Below are 18663 nucleotides of genomic sequence, written 5' to 3'. Positions count from 1 at the left end.
CTTTGGGTGGGAGACAGCGAAATGGATATTTACAGAAGCCACGTGTGYGCGCGTGTGTGTTTGTGAGGAATGTCAGAGATGCTAATAACTGGCTCTTTGGAAACATGAGGCAAAAAATCTTGCTCATGTCTAGGAATAAGGATACAGGAAGGAGGAAAAAGTCAATATGACCTGAAAATCCCCAGACTGGGATGGGCAGGCAGGCTGGGCTACATGATTTATTCTATTAATAAGCCAGAAAGAAGGGCAGGAATAAATGCTGAATGCATTTTTCGTGGCCGCAGAGGGATGGGAGCTGTGTGTCTGGGGAGGTGTGCATAAGCGTCTTTAGGTTACCAGCATACGCGAGGCACAAGCCGCCTTTGACACGGTGATTTTCTCCATGGCTTTTCGGAACTAGGGAGCCAATGAAAACAACGGACTTGTTGATTTTGTTACCAGGACATTGTAAGGGGCTCTTTCAGACCAGAACCACTGTTCTGAGCATTTCGGTGGTGTCTGAAAGCTCCAACTGATACCAGGCCCTGCTCGGAGCAAGGGGGAAGAAAAAGAAAGCAAGCCCTGAACCACATTACTGGAACAGACCAGGAATCAAAAAATCGGGATCCCGGCTCAAGGAAGCAGAGAGAAGAAAAGGTGACAACGCACGAGCCTAAAGGCCTTTTAACTCCGGCTTGCAGCGGTATTAGGAAGAGAAAACTGGCTTTTTCCTCCCTCTATCAAATTCTTTTAGGTGAGAAACACGAGCACTAAAATGCCTCTGTATTACGACAGCCCGAGCCTGCTGGGAGTGATTTATTTTAAGTAGAGGGTGAATTATGTAAACTAGCCTGCCATAAGCAAGCACTGTCTGCTAACAAAGACACTCCTGCTCCTGTTGCTAGCAGGGATACAGTTTTACAGCTAGTTTTATTTAACAGTGAATCATTACAAAAAAAGAAAAGATACAGTTTACTCTTTTCCTCAGATCTTTACTTGCGGTAAAAGATAGAAAAAGATAGTAAATCAGCTTGGTATAAAACAGACAGGAGAGGGAAGGAGGGAGGGATACAAACCAGCCTACAAAGAACACAACCTGGTGGGAGCAAGGGGCAAAGGCAGAAATCTTGTACAAAACTACTGCTTACAGGTACAGAAAAWGTATAAAATATTACTCCCTATCTGGAGACAAAAATACAAAAGTGGACATTATTTAATTCTTTACTTATACTTAAAAAGGTTATGTACACTAGAGAAAAGAACCAGGTTCAGCGGCTTGGGAAACTTGTCAAACACTCACCACTTCCTCCCAAACCTCATTTGAGAATAAATTAAAACAGTTGAAAGCATCGGCAAAGCCTGATCCAAGACTGTGCAGGGAGCCTAGAGGAATTAGGTGCTCAAGGTAAAATGTTCAAAAGCATCGAGGCATCCGGGGGGCCCCCCMAAAAAAAAATCCCACTTCYGGAAGGTTTAAAGTGCTTCTGAACATTTTACTTTTCCCCACTGACTGAACGAGACCCAGATCGCTAGTCCTCAAGGCTCCTGGGAGTCACACACTGAATGTACTTACAGATACCTTTGGAAGCACTTCTGAACTTGAATACAACGCCTGGATTCAATGCAACCTTTGACCTCGTGTCAGCATTTATCCCCAGGCAAAACATGTGCAAAATATCATGGAGAGAGGGTATGACATGGAGCGATTTATATTCATTCTGCTCAGCTGGGGTCAGCTGCACAAGGACAAAGGTGGGAAGAATCCACAGCCTCACCTCTTGCTAGGAGGTAAAGCAAGGGCAGAAAAACGCACACTCAAAACTTTGTTCTTTGTCACCCTGGAAAACATTTGAAAATAYGTACAAAACAATTCACTGATTCTACGCTACAATAAGTCAAATTTRTACCTGAATTCCGTAAACACTTGATGCTAAAGAACTGGGAGACAAATTCCTCGGGCAGAAAAGTGACTCTGCAGAAACGGCATCCAACGCAAACACGTTACCTTCACRGGTCACCCAGGTCCTGCTTAACAGGCCTGGGGGACACCCTACCTGCCTCCYGGCCCCGTGATGGCTCTTCAGAAGAAGCCCACAGCCACGTCTAGTCTGTCCTAAGTACCGAGGGCACAAGCAACAAGTAGGTTATAATCTCAGGATAGGTGACAGCAGGTAGAGTTTGTGATAGGTAAAAAAAAATGCTGGCTTGAGGACAGACGGGAGATAAGACAGGAGGCAACTGTAGAGGATACATCAAAAAGCCAACACTGCTCATCAGAATCACTTTTCCTGGACGTTTCTGAAAAGRGTTTGCTTCCTTCTTTCCAGTTCCTACCACACAACTGCTGGCCCAACCATCTGCTGGCAATCCAAGAGCAGCTGCTTGCTACATGCTGGTTTTTTTTAAACAGGGCCACCTCTAAGGGCAAACCCTCCCTATTTCCAACCCTCCCTATATCCAACCCCAAATAACTTTTAGCCTTCCCTCACCCAACTTATGAGCCCCCTTGGTATGGAGCAGAGCTCTTCCAGGGCTCAGAGCATCCCAAACTGTGCAAGTGCCTTCCCTTCCCCTGAAATCCAGCCCTCCCCCCTGCAAAGGGTCACGCCATCAGCTCAGCKAAGCTGACAGCAAGAGCCGAAAAAAGCAGAAAAATAAAGTTCCTTGAAAGTCCAGAGCAGCCCCCCTCGAGTCTCAGCACCTGAAATTGCTTGTAAAAATAGGTTTTGAAATAATAAAAAAAACAAACAAAAAAAAGGCAAGTGTGCTTCTGAACATTTCCGTYGCGCATTGGTCCATGAATGATGTTTTATCAAAAATATCATACAGAGTTCATTTGCGGTTTCTTTGACTGAACCCCCGTGCGGGTCCGTGCCTGTCACAGCTCTGACTGCTGAGCAGGGCAAATCTGGGCACTTCTGATAAAATCTCTCAAGGAACCAGCTTTCGGCACAACAACATCATAACAGCTTGCGGTGAAGGATTTCCCAGGCCATTCGCTTTCGGAAATAGGGCATGTGTTGCTTTGGGTGGGGAAAAGAGAGAGAGAGAGAGAGAGAGAGAAAGAAAGAACTTATATCAGCATGTCTTTTGATGTTGGACCACGCATCAAACAGCCACTTTCCTGGGTATAGTTTTTATATATAGTGCCTTTCTTGGGGGAATTTGCTTTCAGATTATTTAAAACAGGACAGCGAACAAGATGAAATCTAGGTAATAATATAGCTTTGATGACATTCTCTGACAGCTAGAACTAAAATACTCATACATAGGATATTCCATGGAGGCTGACAATGTTAAGCAACACTGAAATTGCCTTGGGATTTGGGCTACGATGCTCCACTTTCATTGCCAGTATTGCTGGGTGCCATCTGTAAGGGAGACTATAGTTTTATGAGCTATCGCCAACCACATTGGTCATGTATCCATGCATTTGGGTGTAACAGAGGACCTGCGGATGGTTTTTCAGGACAATTTTACATGGCGAGTGGAAAAAAAAGCTGCCACAGGACTCCAACTTACAGCCTACATTCAAAACAGTGCCTTGGGCCAGCTCTACTCAAAGGAACAGAGATATGATCAGCACATGGGCGGGGGGCACTTTTAACCAAACGGAAAGAAAGTAAAGGGCATATGGAAAAATCGGAATATGCACAAATAAGCGTCACCCACTTCTGTCTCTACTCTGAGCACAGGGAGCAGCAGAGTGTGCCGGGGGGGCGGCCAGGCCTACCTGAGTGAAGTTGATGGGCTTGTCTTTGGTAATGCAGTCAGCGTATTTGCAGGCAAACATCCCGCAGTCGCTGCCGTTCATCTGCTGCGGGATCTCCTGTAACAAAGTGACACAAACCCAAACGTCATTTTTAGAGGAGCCAATCCTCACGCTAATCCCGAGGGAGGAAGAGCTCCAAGTCAAGGACCTCCCTCCACCAGATCTAGCAGGTCCTAAGGAAGCAGGTCAGGACAGATGGGTGAGGTCCAGCATGGGTAAGATGAGGACAACAGGGAGGGCAAGCCCTGCATGGCAGGAACAGAGGTGGCACTGGGGTTGATGAAAGCTTCCCTCRCTACTTCCATGGAGAGATGGATGGGAATCGGCAGCAAAGCACTCTGCCATTGAGGATCAGAGATTTGTTCACCCCCCGTAGTTACTGTGAGAACRTGTCACCATCAGTAAAACTAGCCAGGAAGGGTTTATCCAGGCAAAGGCAAGGACCAAGACAGAGCCTTCCCTCCAAACCTCTGACTGCACAAACCTACCTGACTCTTCTTACTCAGCAAGGACCAGCCATTAGTGTCGAATTCTTTCCTTTTCTTGTCAAGACTTTCCTGTTTTAAGTATTGCCTGTAGGAATGAGAGAACAAAAAAGCTTACTTAGAGGAACAAGGAAAACTAGCCAAGGTCCAATATGCTCAATGTCAGTTTACCTAAAATGTCCTCAGACACGTTTGCAGAATTAATGCAAAATGGAAGTCCAATATTTTCTTCTCAGTACTGGCCATTTTAAAAAGGGTTTTACAGACCCACGCTTTGAGGAGCTCTAGGCAATCAAAAGAAGGACCAAGCAGAACTTAAAAACTCATCCCAAAAAAAATACCTGCCAAGCAAAGAGTCAAAACCACAAATAAACCAGTGAGAACAAATCTGATTTATTTGAGAGYGACTCACAGCAGAGAAAAGCTCAGCAGCCACTGGGCTGCCTCAACAGGCTTCTCCAAGCAGAGTGTTACGTTCAAGGAGAGACTGGAGAGGTGAACTCAGTCCATTACAGTTTCCTRCAGATTAACTCCTCTTGTCTTTTGAGGATCTAACTTAGCATAARCATAGCAGCAAATATGTAATAACCTTAACAGCATCCCAGCAGCTCTGAAACAATCACCCTTGTGTAAAACATCAGAGAACATCACGAAACTCCTCTTCAGGCTGGTGGCAGGCTCAAGACGCTGGCAGGCTTTCTCCCAGAGCTCTTCTCTCAGGGTTCCCTTTCACTACTGGCTYGAGTTTTTCTTACCACAGCAGAACAGCTCGAGAGCGCTTTCAAGTAGAGGCAAGCTAGGGAAGATGGACCCTGTGACCCCGATTTTCTCAAATATAATCCAAGGACTGGGGAAGGAGAGGAACCAGCAATGGGAAAACCCACACCACAATCAACTCTGAGATACTTGTACAGGARTTGAGTCAAGTGCACTGGATGCTCAGGAAAGAGTCAGACCAACAGTAGAAAACAGAGAGAAACAACCCTCCTYAATGACCAGTGCAAGCCTGGAGCTGTTGGGAGATCCCACAGAGCAGAAAATAGTGAAGTAATRCAATAAATGAAGGTGGAGAAGGGAAGAGACCCATTACTCTAGTAAGGGACACCCAAAGGTTATTTCAGCAGAAGTAGCTGGAGAATGCAAGTAGCAGAATGAGCCAGTCATGCGGGGGGAGAAGGGGGAGAAYGAAAAAYACATTTCACAAGCCTCCGGCAGATRAAGAAAACCAGCAGAACAGCCCCGTTCCGATGCCCAGAACTGAAGAGTGAGGAAGCGAGAAAAAGCCCTGGTCACCCTTCCTCTTCCTCTCCCGCAGGATTGCTCACAGGTATTGTCACACCTTCTCTGCCCTAAGAGGCTTCTGCCAGTTCAGCCTGAATTATACCACTGGACGAACAGGCAGGAGGTTTTYGTTTTTCCTCTGGGCTAAGATCGGTATCTCCGTGGAGAAGTTTAGGAACTCCACCAAGACCATGCACAGAGCATACCAAGGCAACTGTGATGCTTTTTCCTTTGCAGGTGAACACCTTGAGCCACTTGGTTTATGGGGGAGCTCAAGAGGGGCACAGCCACAAAGGTAGACTTTAGGGAGCCTCAGGAGACAAGGTGATGGATCAAAATATTCTCAGYGGCCCCAAAGGAGCCTCTCTGTTGCCTACCAGCGTCACTAAGTGACGTTCAGCTTTTCAGACACCCTCTGCTAATCTTAGTCACAAAAGAGCTGGACAGATCTACAGAAGTCATCTTCACGCTGGCATCTTCTCAAAACAGTTTGAGGATTCTTCTCACTGTGCGGCTGCGATCAGAAAGCTTAGAAAGGAAAAGCAGGGGATTAAATGCTGCTGGCTCGAATGGATGGGTCAAGAGAGCATCTGGCACAGAGAAAAGCAGAGAGGAAGGTGGGTTTGGCCGCCAACGCGGGGAGATGTGCCATCCTTCGGAAATCTGATCCATTGAGACTTGGCTAAATCACATCTTGCCATTAGTAAAGTCTGAAATGAGATGGAGGAAAGGGGAGATGTGACCCACAGACAAACCCAAGAGATAGAGGGCCAGATTTGCTGCCTTGGTGCCAGTCAGGGAATTTTTCTATCCAACTCTAAATTAGAAATGAAAAGAATATATACATTATTCGAAGAAAACTTCAAGTGCTTTAGGCAAGTTAAAGCTCCCACAGACCTGGGCGATCAAGGACAGCCAGTTTCTGACAGGGGAGATGCTCGAAGACTAGCAATTGTTCCCTCTAAAACACCATCACAAAGAGGTTTTGTTGAACATAAGACATCAAGGAAGAGAGTCTCCCTTCTGGTAGTCCACTGAAGACCAGCTCAGTTCCAGACAAGCGTTTCCTATCAGCCTTTACTAGGCRGATGCACGCTCTGAGCCCAGCCTCCTAGCAAAGGGTCTGCTGGCTGCCAGCAATCGCTGTAATTGCTCTTGGGCAGCGCTCTGCTTGGCTGCTTTGACTCTGCTGCAGTTCGGACAAGACAACCTCAACAGGGGGGCAAATCTCAGAAAAAAAATAACCTTTCATTGACAGCGAGAAGCCTCCATATCTCCTCTCCAGAAAAGAGCTAATGGACGGAGAAGAAACTCCTTGCGACTACTTCAAAATAAGGGCGAGCTGAGCCTCCAGTGCTGGACGGGTGACTGGAGGAAGGGAGCAGACCATCTGCACCACAATACAAACACCACGGAAACATTAATTAGTTAATGGCCTCCTTTCAACTGCAAAGAAAAAGAAATCCTGGCAACTGCTGCCTGTCACAGAATCCATTTGAATCTTCTGTTAAAAAAAGAGCAGCATCACACAGCCCACTCTGTTCCACATGTTAAGAGATGGGTAGTGGAGCTGCACAGATAAATAAAAGGATGCTTCACATGAGAGACTAGGATGAGCCTCCAAGGCGATGCTTCCGCATGGACTGGGTCTGCACATATGGAACGGGGGTGGACAGCGGATCTGAGCGCGAGACTGTCTGGCAGACAGAGAAGGAAGCGGTGAAGTTTAAACGGTGCCTGTGCCTTAGCAGATAAAGCCATCAGGTGGCTTCTGCATGTCCAATCTCATCTGTAAATACTACAAGCCACAGCTACAATGCTGACACATACACAGCAGCCAGGAAATTTTGAGTTGTTTTCTAAGAGAGCARGGAATTAACTTACTACACATAGCTTGCATTAATTGCCACCATCACCTATGTGATTTCCTATAAGCAATCTCTGCAGATCTAGCCTACACATAGACATCAGGTGCTTGTAGCTTAAGAAATACAGCACCAGTCCTGCCTAGGTAACAAGTTTTTCGGAGGGGACTGAAAGAAAAATGTGCTCACTCCAAATTGCGAGACAGGTTAGGGAGGCAGAATTTAATTGTACCTAATGAACTTTGTCAGCACCTCAATGAGAAAAGTTTGGCATGCAATTAGATTAAATTCTGTGTCACATCAAAAGCCAACATACCTAAGATCCCTGCCAAATACTGCAGGCTTCTAATCTCATTTTCCTAAATCTGAAAGTGGATTTCTGCCCTTTGCAGTGCTTACACACACAAGAAAACTGACCATGTCCCTAGGGGAACTGTTGAAATCAACTCCGCAGTGCGCTGCTAAATGTCTAAAAACCTTGGAAGTAAGGGGAATGTTAAGGTAAGCATTACAAGTTTTGCTGCTAGCAGGAGACAAGATGATTTCACAGGCATGATTAACTCTGCGCACTCTATCCCTTGAGATTTCCTCACTGGTGGACACTGGTCCACTAAAATCAAGTTTTTAACTAACCATAACAGGTTGGTTTATATCTGATCCAAAACACACAACCCTCTAGCAGAGCTGAGATACCGAGCACTGCCTTTCCCAAGGAGAAAAGCCAGCAAAACAGAGTCAGCTTTCCTGAAATCCACTCCGGGAGGTCTCACATCCAAGTCCCAGACACAAAAACCAAGTGTGACAGCCAGTCCATCTACCAAGCCGTAAACACCTGTGGACCCCACTTGCTCCTAGCCTGGCCAGTGGCCATGGTGTTTAACCTGTTACCTTCCCAGTAAAATAGGGCTAATCATCAGAAACTCACCACCTTTAGGAAGCTCTAAAGATTGAAAGCATGAAAGGGTCACTAACCATGAATAGGACCTCCGTCCCTTCTTCCCGGTGTGATCCTCCCACTGCATTCAACCAATAAAAGCCTCCTAAAAGGAAACAGAGGGAAAACAATTATGTCCAGGGCAACAGTGACCTGAAATCCTGGGTCTCCACCACTTATCCTGCATGGACTGATACACCTTGTATCCTCTGGTACTGTCTGCTACCAACTTGGAGGCTGCTTCCTCATCCCAGACCCTTAAATGAACTATGGAGAGGATTCCCAGGGCCCCCTCTCACCTCCCAGGTGTCTCATTTCACCAGATGCCTGTGCCTTCTTCATTGCAATCAAAKAAATTCCAGCTGAAGGAACAGATCACCTAGACCACCCCTGCCCAAAGGCAGGTCAGCTCTGCTTGCACCATTCTCGAAAAAAAGTTTGAACGCAAAGGCATGAGCAACACAGCAAAGCTAAGAGATACTCTGCTCAAAGCCGTTTCCAAAGACTATGTTTTTCCCTTCCATTTTCCCCCTTCAGACCAACACTACAGACCACTGGTGAAAAGAAAGGGAAACAGCTGTTTTTACAGTGAGTTAAATGACCCTGGTGCATGCAGACTGCAAAGCACCTGAACTGGAAAAGGAAGGTGCTAAACAGACTGGAATTGATTAAACGGCATTTGTCTCCTGTCTGTCTTTATCGCTATTAACATTCCTTGACTGAATGAGTGACACCTCCACAGACGTACTCGACCTCAGGCCAGAAGATTTTGAGACTCAAGATCAGATTCCAAAGTCAGCATTAGAACAAAGCCGAGACAAGAAACAGAACCTAAGGATGACCCAGGGTCAACATCAGAGCGAGAGAAGCTTGCGACTGCTTTTCAGAAGTCACTCTGGAATCTGATTTGTATCAAGCCTGACGGTCCTACGTGACTAGTACCTTCAGAAAAGAGGAGGGTTTTTTCCCCCACCCTGGAGAAGTAGCTCATTTTTAATCGCACTCTATTCAGGAGCTCCTTCAGAATATGGGAAAATGGGGAGTATTTCAAGCTGGCCAATTCTGGATTTGACCTGCCAGTACCACTCTAAGATCGCTCAGGAGAGCAGGCAGCTAACTCCACTCCCTCCCATACTACTGCTCAGGAGGCTAAAAGCAAGACCATATTTGCTGTTTGAACCCAGCAAGAACAACTTCACCCAACTCAGGCTTGGAGATATAGTATAGCATGTTATGTCCTGGTGGAACTCGATACAGAAGAGACTTGCGCAAACCTTTATCCATATCCTGATGCAAGAGACACTCCAGAACTCTACATATACCATCACACTCTCCAGAATCTCCTTCTCCAGACAAAGGGCAAAGTTACTGAGTTGTTCTTTGCCACAGGCAGGAAAAGCTTCCATGTGAAGCAAGTGGCCAGGAGATGCCATTTCTTGAAGCAGCTGCAGGACTAGTGAAGAACCCCTACTCTTCAGGGTCTGAGAAGCTGTTCTTCTCCTACAGGAGATGCACAAGACGACTCTGGCACAGCAGATGGGTAAAGTCTGATGTCTTTAACAGATGGGTCTGCAACCTGTCTATACCTACAGAGGTAACACCAGCCTCACTGACAGATCTTCTGGAAAGAGATGAAGACAGAGCTTCCATACAGGACTCTCTTGCAGACCAACTGCCTTTATTATTGTGGACTGTGTTAGCAACACAGGATGAAACACAAAACATGAAAATCAAGATGTTCCTATGACTCCTCCTCTCAGGACCCAGAAGGGGACTGTTACCACAGAAGGGTTGTTACTTCACAATCAGAGCAAACCAAGAAGCTGTCTGATTTTGAACAAGCATAACTCAAACTTAAGTGCTACTCACAACAGTATCCTGCAGGCTTCGCTGTTTATTCCACCCATGGAGTCATAATAGGTGATGGTTTTTTTCCTGAAGTCCACAACCTACAAAAAGAGACTCGTTAATAATGCAACAGGCAAGAGGAGTTCATCTGTTTGCCAGGACACACCTTCTGTGAGTCTCAGCCTTGCTAGAATGAAGTTAAGTTTAGACCATTTCACAGCAATTCCCCGAGAGACACAAAGGATTTCTAAGGACTTCTAGCTTCCTCGGTACACCGCAGCCCTCCCCCAAAATCTCCCCCTTGCTGCTGCATTACTTAAGCACTTCAATCTCTGAATCAGGTTCTCCTCAGAACGCCCCAGCAAAACACAAGAGCACTGTTATCCCTATTGTTAAAGGCACAGACTGACGGATACAATTACAGAAGGGTTCGCTCCACCTGACTTAATGCATACTAAGTGGTTCAAGAACTTAGTCCCCCAGGCTATTCTTTGGGGCCCCATGCCCCATTTTCGCATCATTACCCACCAGCGTGGCGAGCATTGTCTTTCAGAGTAGCTTAACGTCCTTCAGAAGAAGTTTGAACTAACAAGGCTGAAGCAGACTAAAAGGCCATGTGCAATTTGTTGCTGCACAGGTGCCAGCAGCCAAGAGAAGGGACATAACAAAACAGGGGCACAAGGTGGGGAGTGCTGTAACGTATCAGTCTTCTAAATCTTTCTAAAACGATTCCGTGGCAATGTCTCTAAAGATGAGTTTGTGGGAATGTGGAAATGAGATCCTTCTCCAGAGAATAAGGAAGCCTTAGGTGAACTTCACAGCTGTCTGTTTTCATTTGTTCTGTTTCCCCCCCCCCTTTACCCCCCCTATGAGTCTTTTAAAGGCTAGAAAGACACCAAGAAAGTTACAGCTATCTCTTCGCTCATTCTAGAATTTGATTTTAGTTACAAACATGAATTTTTCCCCCATGCACAAATGCCTGGCAGCTGTTTCACTCAAGGGCCACAAGACTTTAGGTTCAGTCACAGAAGAGTTTATAGGATGATCTGCTCCAGCTCCATTCTATTGTGAATAACTTTAAAACACTTACTGCTAGGCACCAATGCACTCCCAGATGAATAGGCACCAAGAGGAGGTCCACAGAGAAGATATCCACTTTTTTAGTCCACCGTTTCACTGCCTGGTACCCCGCGGTTTTTAATTTGGTGAAGAAGAAAGTATTGAACGCATGAACTGTTGGCAAACCCTTCTCTTTGCTCCGCTCCATCAGCAAGTTCATGTAGAAATTAATTATCTGGGGAAGAAAAAGCATCCACAGCACATTAGATTGCTGGCACCTCTGCAAAAAGCACTCTGCACATGTGGAAAAGTAGGTAAGAAGTTGTTTTTCCCTCCATCTGTCAATCTGAAGATCTATGTCAGGGGGATTTACAATAGCTCAACAGCCCTGAAAGCTTCAAAAGTCCAAAAAGACTTAGAAATGCAGTTGTATATACACAGGATTTGAAACTTTTGCCCTTATCAGGTCCGTGGTTAGTCCCGCTCCTCAATTTTTCTTATTTCAAGTGTGTATTCTACAGAGGGGTTACTTCATAGATTAACTGCTCCAGAATGTGAAGCAGAGCCCATAAGTACTTTTTACCCTCAAATCACTCTGATATCCTTACACAAAGAGAAGGCAGACACCTGCTCATTTTAACGTACTTTGAACTGCCRAAGAAGGATGCCTCAAGGGCACAAGACGGACTCCTCACCTCATCGTTGAGCCAGTTCAGATTATTGAGGGTCTGAATGTCTTTCCGAGTGATTGTTAACCGAAAAGCTTCACTGAGGACCTCATCCTGGTTCCCACCTCGGAACACATTCTTTATTTCTTTTTCCATTTCCTACAGGGGGAAAAATAAATAAATAAATAAAACCCACACATCATTGAAGTGACAGTTCCTGCTAGTCCCATCTCAAAGGCTGGATTCAAACCCAGATTTACTCTTTGCTCCTTGAAGGATACGGATTTCACAACGAAATGTAAAAGTCAAAAGGGAACAGCTACCTGTTTCTATGCACAGGACCCGGGAAATTCCCTTGGTACTACTGAAAAAGGCTGCAAAAGCTGTGGGCAACAGCATGCAACTGGGACAAAGCTTTCTAGGAACCTACGTTACAGCAATGAAGAGCAAACTGGTTCCATCTTTGAAAACAGGTTCAGTTCACCTCTTTAAATGGAGAAATTATTTGGCTTACTCACCAGTTCATGCAATGGGATAAATGCAAGTCAGGTTTGAAGCATTAGCAGTAAGAACGATACAGGCTACAGCTTTACTTGGACTAAACTTCTCTGTTGTCTGACTTACCTCAGGCTCTGATCCTGAGAGCCAGGGACGACTTGTCTGGTCCTTTGGTCCCACCTCCTAAACAGCAGGCCCAAAAAGGCCACCCAACTCGTGCTGCCACTCAAGCTACAGCACACTCTAGCTTCATATTTAGGCTTGTATTATGCACACAAGTATCTGTTTCTGTCCACTAGATCCAAGCTGATTTACCTCAGTGATTTCAGGGAATTCCTCTTCACCATCAGCTGACTTCGCATCTTCTTTCTCTTCCGGGACCACTGTGACAGGAATTTCTTTCTCAAGGGGAACTCGAAGATTTAAATCCACCAGATCCTGCACTGAGTGTTCCTGTTCCTGCAATCGCTGAAGGAGAGACCTTCAGATTACAACATGTCCAAGAGAGCCACCTGCATGGGGGCTTATAAGGGAGCTACATGGAGCCAGTTGCTCCAGGAGATGCAGGAATGGGCATGGAGGGACAGCATTTACTYTGGCCACAGTAGTACTGAGAGCCCTGCCATGGAAAAGGGAAGCAATGAAGACACCGGGGCTTGAAGGAGTACATTTTGGTCATTTCTCTATTTCCAATTTGTTTTTTGTTCTGTGATTTAACATTCTAACTTGCACAGACTATTTGCAGTAACTGCTCTCCGTTACCTGGCTTTGCAGCTGTAAGGCCAGTGCTTTCTGCTCTTCGATTTGACGCCACCTCTCCCGAGCTCGTGAATCATAGACGCTGGTCCTGAAAAGCAAAGTTTATTTGAACAAATCAAAACTTCTCCTACATGAACACAGACGGCTGGGAAACAGATCCATGAAAGGTAAGAAACGAGCTTGTGGATACTCTACATGTAACACCCAAATCTGACGTCCTGTTTAAAGAGCATCAGTGCAATCTGCTTTCTGGTGGCTRTAGAGGAGAAGAGGAGACTTACCACCAGGAACCAAAAGGTGCTGAGAATTTCTCAACATCACAACTTTGCTCAGCTCACACATTAACTGGCACAGATCAAGGAGATGCTCCTTCCAGCACATGTCCAAACCCTTCCTTTCCCAGCTCTGTTCTCCCTACCCTCCCATCCCAGCCTCATGGCTTCCAAGGGGAAAGGAGGGGCAATTTTAGTCCTGACAGCCAGATGCTGAAGCGATAGGAAACGGAATTAATTGCACAACTAAGGGTGAGGAGAAGGTATAAGACAAGGTCCTGAATGAGAATTTAAGCCCAAGACTTCAAGGCTCCTAGAGATTAAGTCACTCATTTTTTTTTTTTTTAAACCTAGGGAAAAAAGCACTAGAAAGGCAGTAAATTTTTGTAAACCTAATCCCAGGGTTTAGAAAAGTCTATTTAAATAGTCAGCAAATGACCAAAGACAAAACAAAACAGGAAAAAAAAAGTCAAAATATCACCAGCATGCACTTACAGTTCTTTGATCCACAGTTCTGCATGGAAGAACGGGAGGCTAGAAAGGGAGAGAAAAAACAAGTATGAATGTTTTCCTCTACATGCAAAGTAAATCAGTTTTCAGACAGTTATCTATAAGCATTATCTGGACACCCTTATTCCTAGAGAGATAATAAGAACTTCAGACAGATCTGTCAGTAATTTGCAACAGGCTCTCAAGAAAGGTTTGATGTATCAAACTCAGACTAACAATTTATGAGCTTCTGTAAGTTACTACAGCAAACTGTTCTCTCCTAGTGAGGCATTCAAAGAATCACTAGCCACCTTTTACCCTGCAATCTCATCTCTCAGTGGAATCAAAAAAGCTACTGTAATCCYCCCCTCTTCCAATTTTACAGCCTCTCACCTTGGAGCTGGCGTTCTGGAATCCTTTACCTTGAGCAAAATGACAGAGTCTGACCCTAAAGAGAGCAAGATTAAAGAACAATATTATCCTCAAAATTATTACTAACTTTCCCAACTGCTGCAAAATTCTAAGTGCAGCACGGGAAAAGAAGTGAATTTGCCACACACATTTAAGTTGATAACTAGGGTGTTTTGTTTTGTTTTCTTTTGTTACCTTCAGACTGTGTGTTAGATGCTGGTAGATTTTCTTGGTGATGCTGGGCTGTGGAGTTATTGGACTCAAAGATATTTGAGGGATAGTTAGATGCAGAGTAGAGCGATGGTTTGTGGGATGGCTGCTCCTGTGCTCTGAGAGCGCTGGTTGCTGAACTGGCTGGTGCAATATTGTGAGCTTCAAACAGCTTTGAATTCTGGCTGGGAGTTTCTTTCACTAAGGTTTTACTGGAATTTGAACACCTGGACCTAGGAACAATGGAGAATAAGTTTCCAGCAAACACATGCGGCACCGTCAGCTGGAGAAGCGTGTTTTACATACTCACAGATGGAAGGGGAACAGCGAGGAGGGTTTGGACGTGGAGAATTGCTTTCCTGTGACCATCTGAAGTAACTGCCTGTAGATCTCTCGCTCTTCCTCTCGAACAGTCTGCAGGGAAATAACCAGACACTTCTAGCCAACACGATTTTAAACAAAGACGCTATGAATACTAAGCAAGCACGTTTGGTGCAAGCACATCCAGGGGTCCTGAAGAGTTCAATCGTCAGCTAAGATCAAACCGACTGCAAATTGAAGGGTGAACGTGAACAGAGTTGGAGCCAGTTTCTGCCTGATATAAGGAGCAAATCCAGCAAAGTCAATTAGGGCAGCTTCACCTGCCTCAAACTCTTCGTGATGCTGAAGAGAAATGACTTCAGAAAGAAACACGCATTAATCAGTCTCCTGGCCTTATCTTTACCTCTTCAGCCGTACTGACGAATCGCCTCGGAGTTTTCTTCGGGCTAAGCAGGCTACGACGACACGGACCGCTCCAGGAAGGGCTTTGAGCAGGTTTGATTGGAAATGCTGATGCATGGCAATGATGGTTTGACTTTCCTACAAAACTGTTGGACGTCCCACTGTGAGGAGAGAAGCAAAAGGGTTTCTTTGATTTCATGCTTGTTTTATTAGGTAACGCTATACCTCTTTGCCCCCAAACCCAGTCAAGATCCAGGCTATCCAACTTCAGTCAAAAACTAGTATTTTATTTGCCTTTGAAACTATTTCAAAGCCTAAGTCTAGTTCTCAGTCAGCTTGATCTGCCACCATTCCTGATGCCAGGGTGATGCTTGTGTGGCCAAAGAGATGCCACCAGGTGGCACTGCAAGGCCGAGGAACCACAGCTTGGAAACCCAGACTGAGACCTTCCCGCCAGATCCAACAGCTCTCCCTCTCTTTTGATCCACGGTCCACAAAATGGCCGAACCTCGCCTTGASACACAAATCACAACATCCTTTTAAAAAAGGGGATGCTCCCCCTCACCTTGCTTCTCCCCACTCCCACGGGTCAGGCTTACCTACTAGCCCSTTCGAAATACACTGGTTGACTTGGAATTTCTCCCATTGAAAGAAATTCCATGTACTGCAAGCAAATGTTCTCTGCTGCAGAGATTTTCAGCAGGACTAAGACTTGCCCTGGTCTAGAGAGGCACCTGCTCCCTGAAGCAACACTAGTCTAGGCCAGCTGCAAAACTAGCACTGCATTCAGTACCACGTGCACTACGCACAATTTCAGCACAACCCTCTGATGTGTTATTTCTCGCGCGACTCCCTGGTGTTGTACCAACGCTCCCACCATCAGCGCTCCCAACRCACAAGCAAGGTTACTCTCAAAACAATCGCTTTCCTTTTCCGTCACACCCGCTGCTGTGAAGAGCTTCACAAAGATGCTCTCAGCAGTGATGGATCAAACCCTTTGTGCTGTTTCTGAATAGCCACTTGAGGCTCAGCTGATCTGCAGAAAACTTAACGCTCCCGCAGAGCAGTCAGAAGAGCTTTTTATTGGCTGGTCCGAGAACAAACTATTCTTTTTCCCATACAAAAATACACTATCCCACCTTCTCACATTCCAGCTATCCCCATCAAGGCACTTCAAACAGGACACCTTGAAAAGAGACTGCATTTCTGGATGAACTCAAAATCAGTCTGTTACATTACGATCTTTCAGGAGAGGCAGGTTACCCCCATACCGAGGACTGTTTCTGCTCTCGGTAGCAGTGTTCGCATCCTTTATTAGGACGTATCTTTGTCACAGGTAGGTTATAGACACTGAAAGGCACCTACGGACCTGACCAACCATGACCCATTATAAACCTGTGCAACCATTCCTACACCGAATTGAATCTGCAATAATACTGACAGTTTGTGTGGGTAAAATCTCCACCCACCCTTCAGGTTCCCAGCAGAGGGTCCTTTGGGGGAAGTCAAACGTGGAGGAGATGCGGACACACCTGGGGTTTTTGCGCGACTCGAGGTAAGAGCCTCGACTCACTCGAGGCTTCTGCGGCACAGAACCTAGAGTGGGAACCGGACCCCTCCACTGTCCGTTGGCGCTTGAGCCAAATGCTCGAGGTTCTCCTGGCGCCTGGAAGGCCTCAGGACATGGGACTTCTGCTGCGGAGAAACACAACAGTCAAGAAAAAGCCCCATCTTACTCCCCACACTGCTGGAGGAAAAAATAGAAGAAAAAGAATCTATATTCAGGGCAGAAAACTATGTCTTACTTGGGCTGTAATTGAGGGTGCACGACGCATTTCCAGCAGGGCAAGTGAAGCTGCCAATCTTGTTTGGTAAGAACTATGCAAAGAGATTAAAAAAAGAAAAAGAAGTATTATTGAAGTATTGCTCTCAGTTTTTAGCCCCAGACACAACAGAACCATGAAGGGGCACGACAAGTAACAGCTTCTCTTCCTCCCTGATCACATAATTATAAATTAGGAACTAATGAAAGAGTAGAACGGTGTAATAATATACCAGTGCTGGCCTGACAATGCAGCACATTGTCGCAAAGGTGTCACTCACTCTCCAGCAAGTCTAAAATCAGCTCTGCCAGTGGGGTTTCAGTTTTAATGAAAAAGAAAAAAACAAATGTTTTCATCTTGGCATAGGGCAAAAAAAATCAGTTTCAAAGCTATGCTGGTACTGTCTCCTAGCCGACTCGTCGAGACATGACTGCCCGACACATGCACATACTTGCAGACTCCATAAAACGAACAAACCTGTGTATTTTACCTTCCACAGGATCCATGTGCACATGCAGGATTGCACAAGCAATTTCAGTTTTATAAGCTAATTAGTAACTAAAAGCACAAATGGGGCTCTTACAGCACACTATCTGTTCAGGAAGTATTCGGTGTTTTTGAGAGCAGGCAATTAGCACTACTGTACAACAGAAGAGTCACTGTWCGAAACACCCAGCAGGGTTTGAATTCAAAGGTTGACGCGCGCGCTAGTATATTATCCTGTGATAGCGGCTAGATGCTGCACAAAAACACCCTGCCCACGGTGGTTTCCCACCCAGGAGGAAGACARACACCCAAAAATAGAGAACGAAACAATGAGGGAAGTAATTGGCCCAAACGAGCAGCTGCCCGAGCACAGCATCCTCAGAGAGGGATCGGAGCAGACACCATTAAGAGCGAAAAGAAGCACCATCAGGGATAAAGGACGGCTCTACCGGGGTCGAGGAATAAACAGGTTGCAAACCTTGCTGTCCGACCGCGAAAGCGGATCCCGCAGGCTCGCTCTCGATTGCAGAGGGAAAGCCTTGAACATCGAGCTGTGGTTAGTCAGCGCCGCATCTCTGGCTTCCATCCTCATTGGGTCAGCAATTTCATCTGAGGAAAGAGCGCCCGTGAATCCCCGGAAGACTCAAGAGCAGAAGCTTCTGCTCGCTCGCGCTCTTAGAGGTTTGTTCTGCTCAGAGGAGAGCAGCCGCAGGCTGGGTTAAAAGGCTTTGCTTTGCCTTTTGTTAAAGGAAAGATGAATGTAACCAAAAAAATATCAATGAGAGCTAGAGCCCCTTTCATCCGTCCCTGCAAGCCTCCAGCCAGCTCCTCAAATAAGCATCGGTACCTTGGCGTTGCCTCTAGCCCCCAAATATCATTTCTCTGCAATCGCAAGAAATGACGCGAGGCATCAAGAAGTCACAGGATCAGGAGAAAGGGGGGACGGAGACCGGGTAAAAGGCCAAACCCTTCGCTCCGGCGGAGCGGGGACACATGCACCTACCCATCTCCGGGCTGCTCACATCCCTTACCGGCGCAGCTCGACCCGGGGGATCTGCAAGAACAGGAGCGTTATACCGGCAGCACCGCGCAAAAAACACC

General features: G+C 46.0%; 1 protein-coding gene across 3 annotated transcripts; it reads right to left on the bottom strand.

The window, feature by feature from the left end:
* Positions 1-957: 957 nt before the first annotated feature.
* Positions 958-18630, bottom strand: SENP1 (SUMO specific peptidase 1). 3 transcript variants are annotated; one of them, XM_026055893.1, is made up of 17 exons: positions 18566-18630; positions 18041-18171; positions 17059-17131; positions 16786-16948; positions 15255-15414; positions 14841-14944; positions 14516-14763; positions 14303-14357; positions 13916-13954; positions 13152-13236; positions 12705-12857; positions 11919-12050; positions 11255-11458; positions 10186-10265; positions 4240-4324; positions 3713-3808; positions 958-3002 (listed from the first exon to the last, which is right to left on the bottom strand). In XM_026055893.1, the coding sequence occupies exons 1-17, from the start codon at positions 18567-18569 to the stop codon at positions 2940-2942; spliced, it is 1875 nt and encodes a 624-aa protein (XP_025911678.1). In that variant the 5' UTR covers positions 18570-18630; the 3' UTR covers positions 958-2939. The 3 variants fall into 3 exon arrangements, with proteins under 3 accessions (XP_025911678.1, XP_025911679.1, XP_025911680.1); XM_026055894.1 differs by having other exon boundaries at positions 16786-16945; XM_026055895.1 differs by lacking the exons at positions 958-3002; positions 3713-3808 and adding an exon at positions 8355-8422.
* Between the last annotated feature and the right edge of the window lie 33 nt (positions 18631-18663).

The sequence above is a fragment of the Apteryx rowi genome, unplaced genomic scaffold (genome assembly GCF_003343035.1).
Source record: "Apteryx rowi isolate R43461 unplaced genomic scaffold, aptRow1 scaffold_1275, whole genome shotgun sequence".
NCBI lineage: Eukaryota > Metazoa > Chordata > Aves > Apterygiformes > Apterygidae > Apteryx > Apteryx rowi.
Note: the sequence above shows the minus strand (reverse complement) of the source record. Positions and strands in the feature narration are given on the sequence as shown.

Bases quoted from the DNA above. Each gene is read 5' to 3' on its own strand.
- SENP1 (XM_026055893.1), bottom strand. The intron at 13,237-13,915 runs GTAAGTGCATGC...TTTGCTTTTCAG, and splicing joins GAACTGTGGATCAAAGAACT to GACCAGCGTCTATGATTCAC. The intron at 4,325-10,185 runs GTGAGTAGCACT...TCATTCCTACAG, and splicing joins GAAGCCTGCAGGATACTGTT to GCAATACTTAAAACAGGAAA.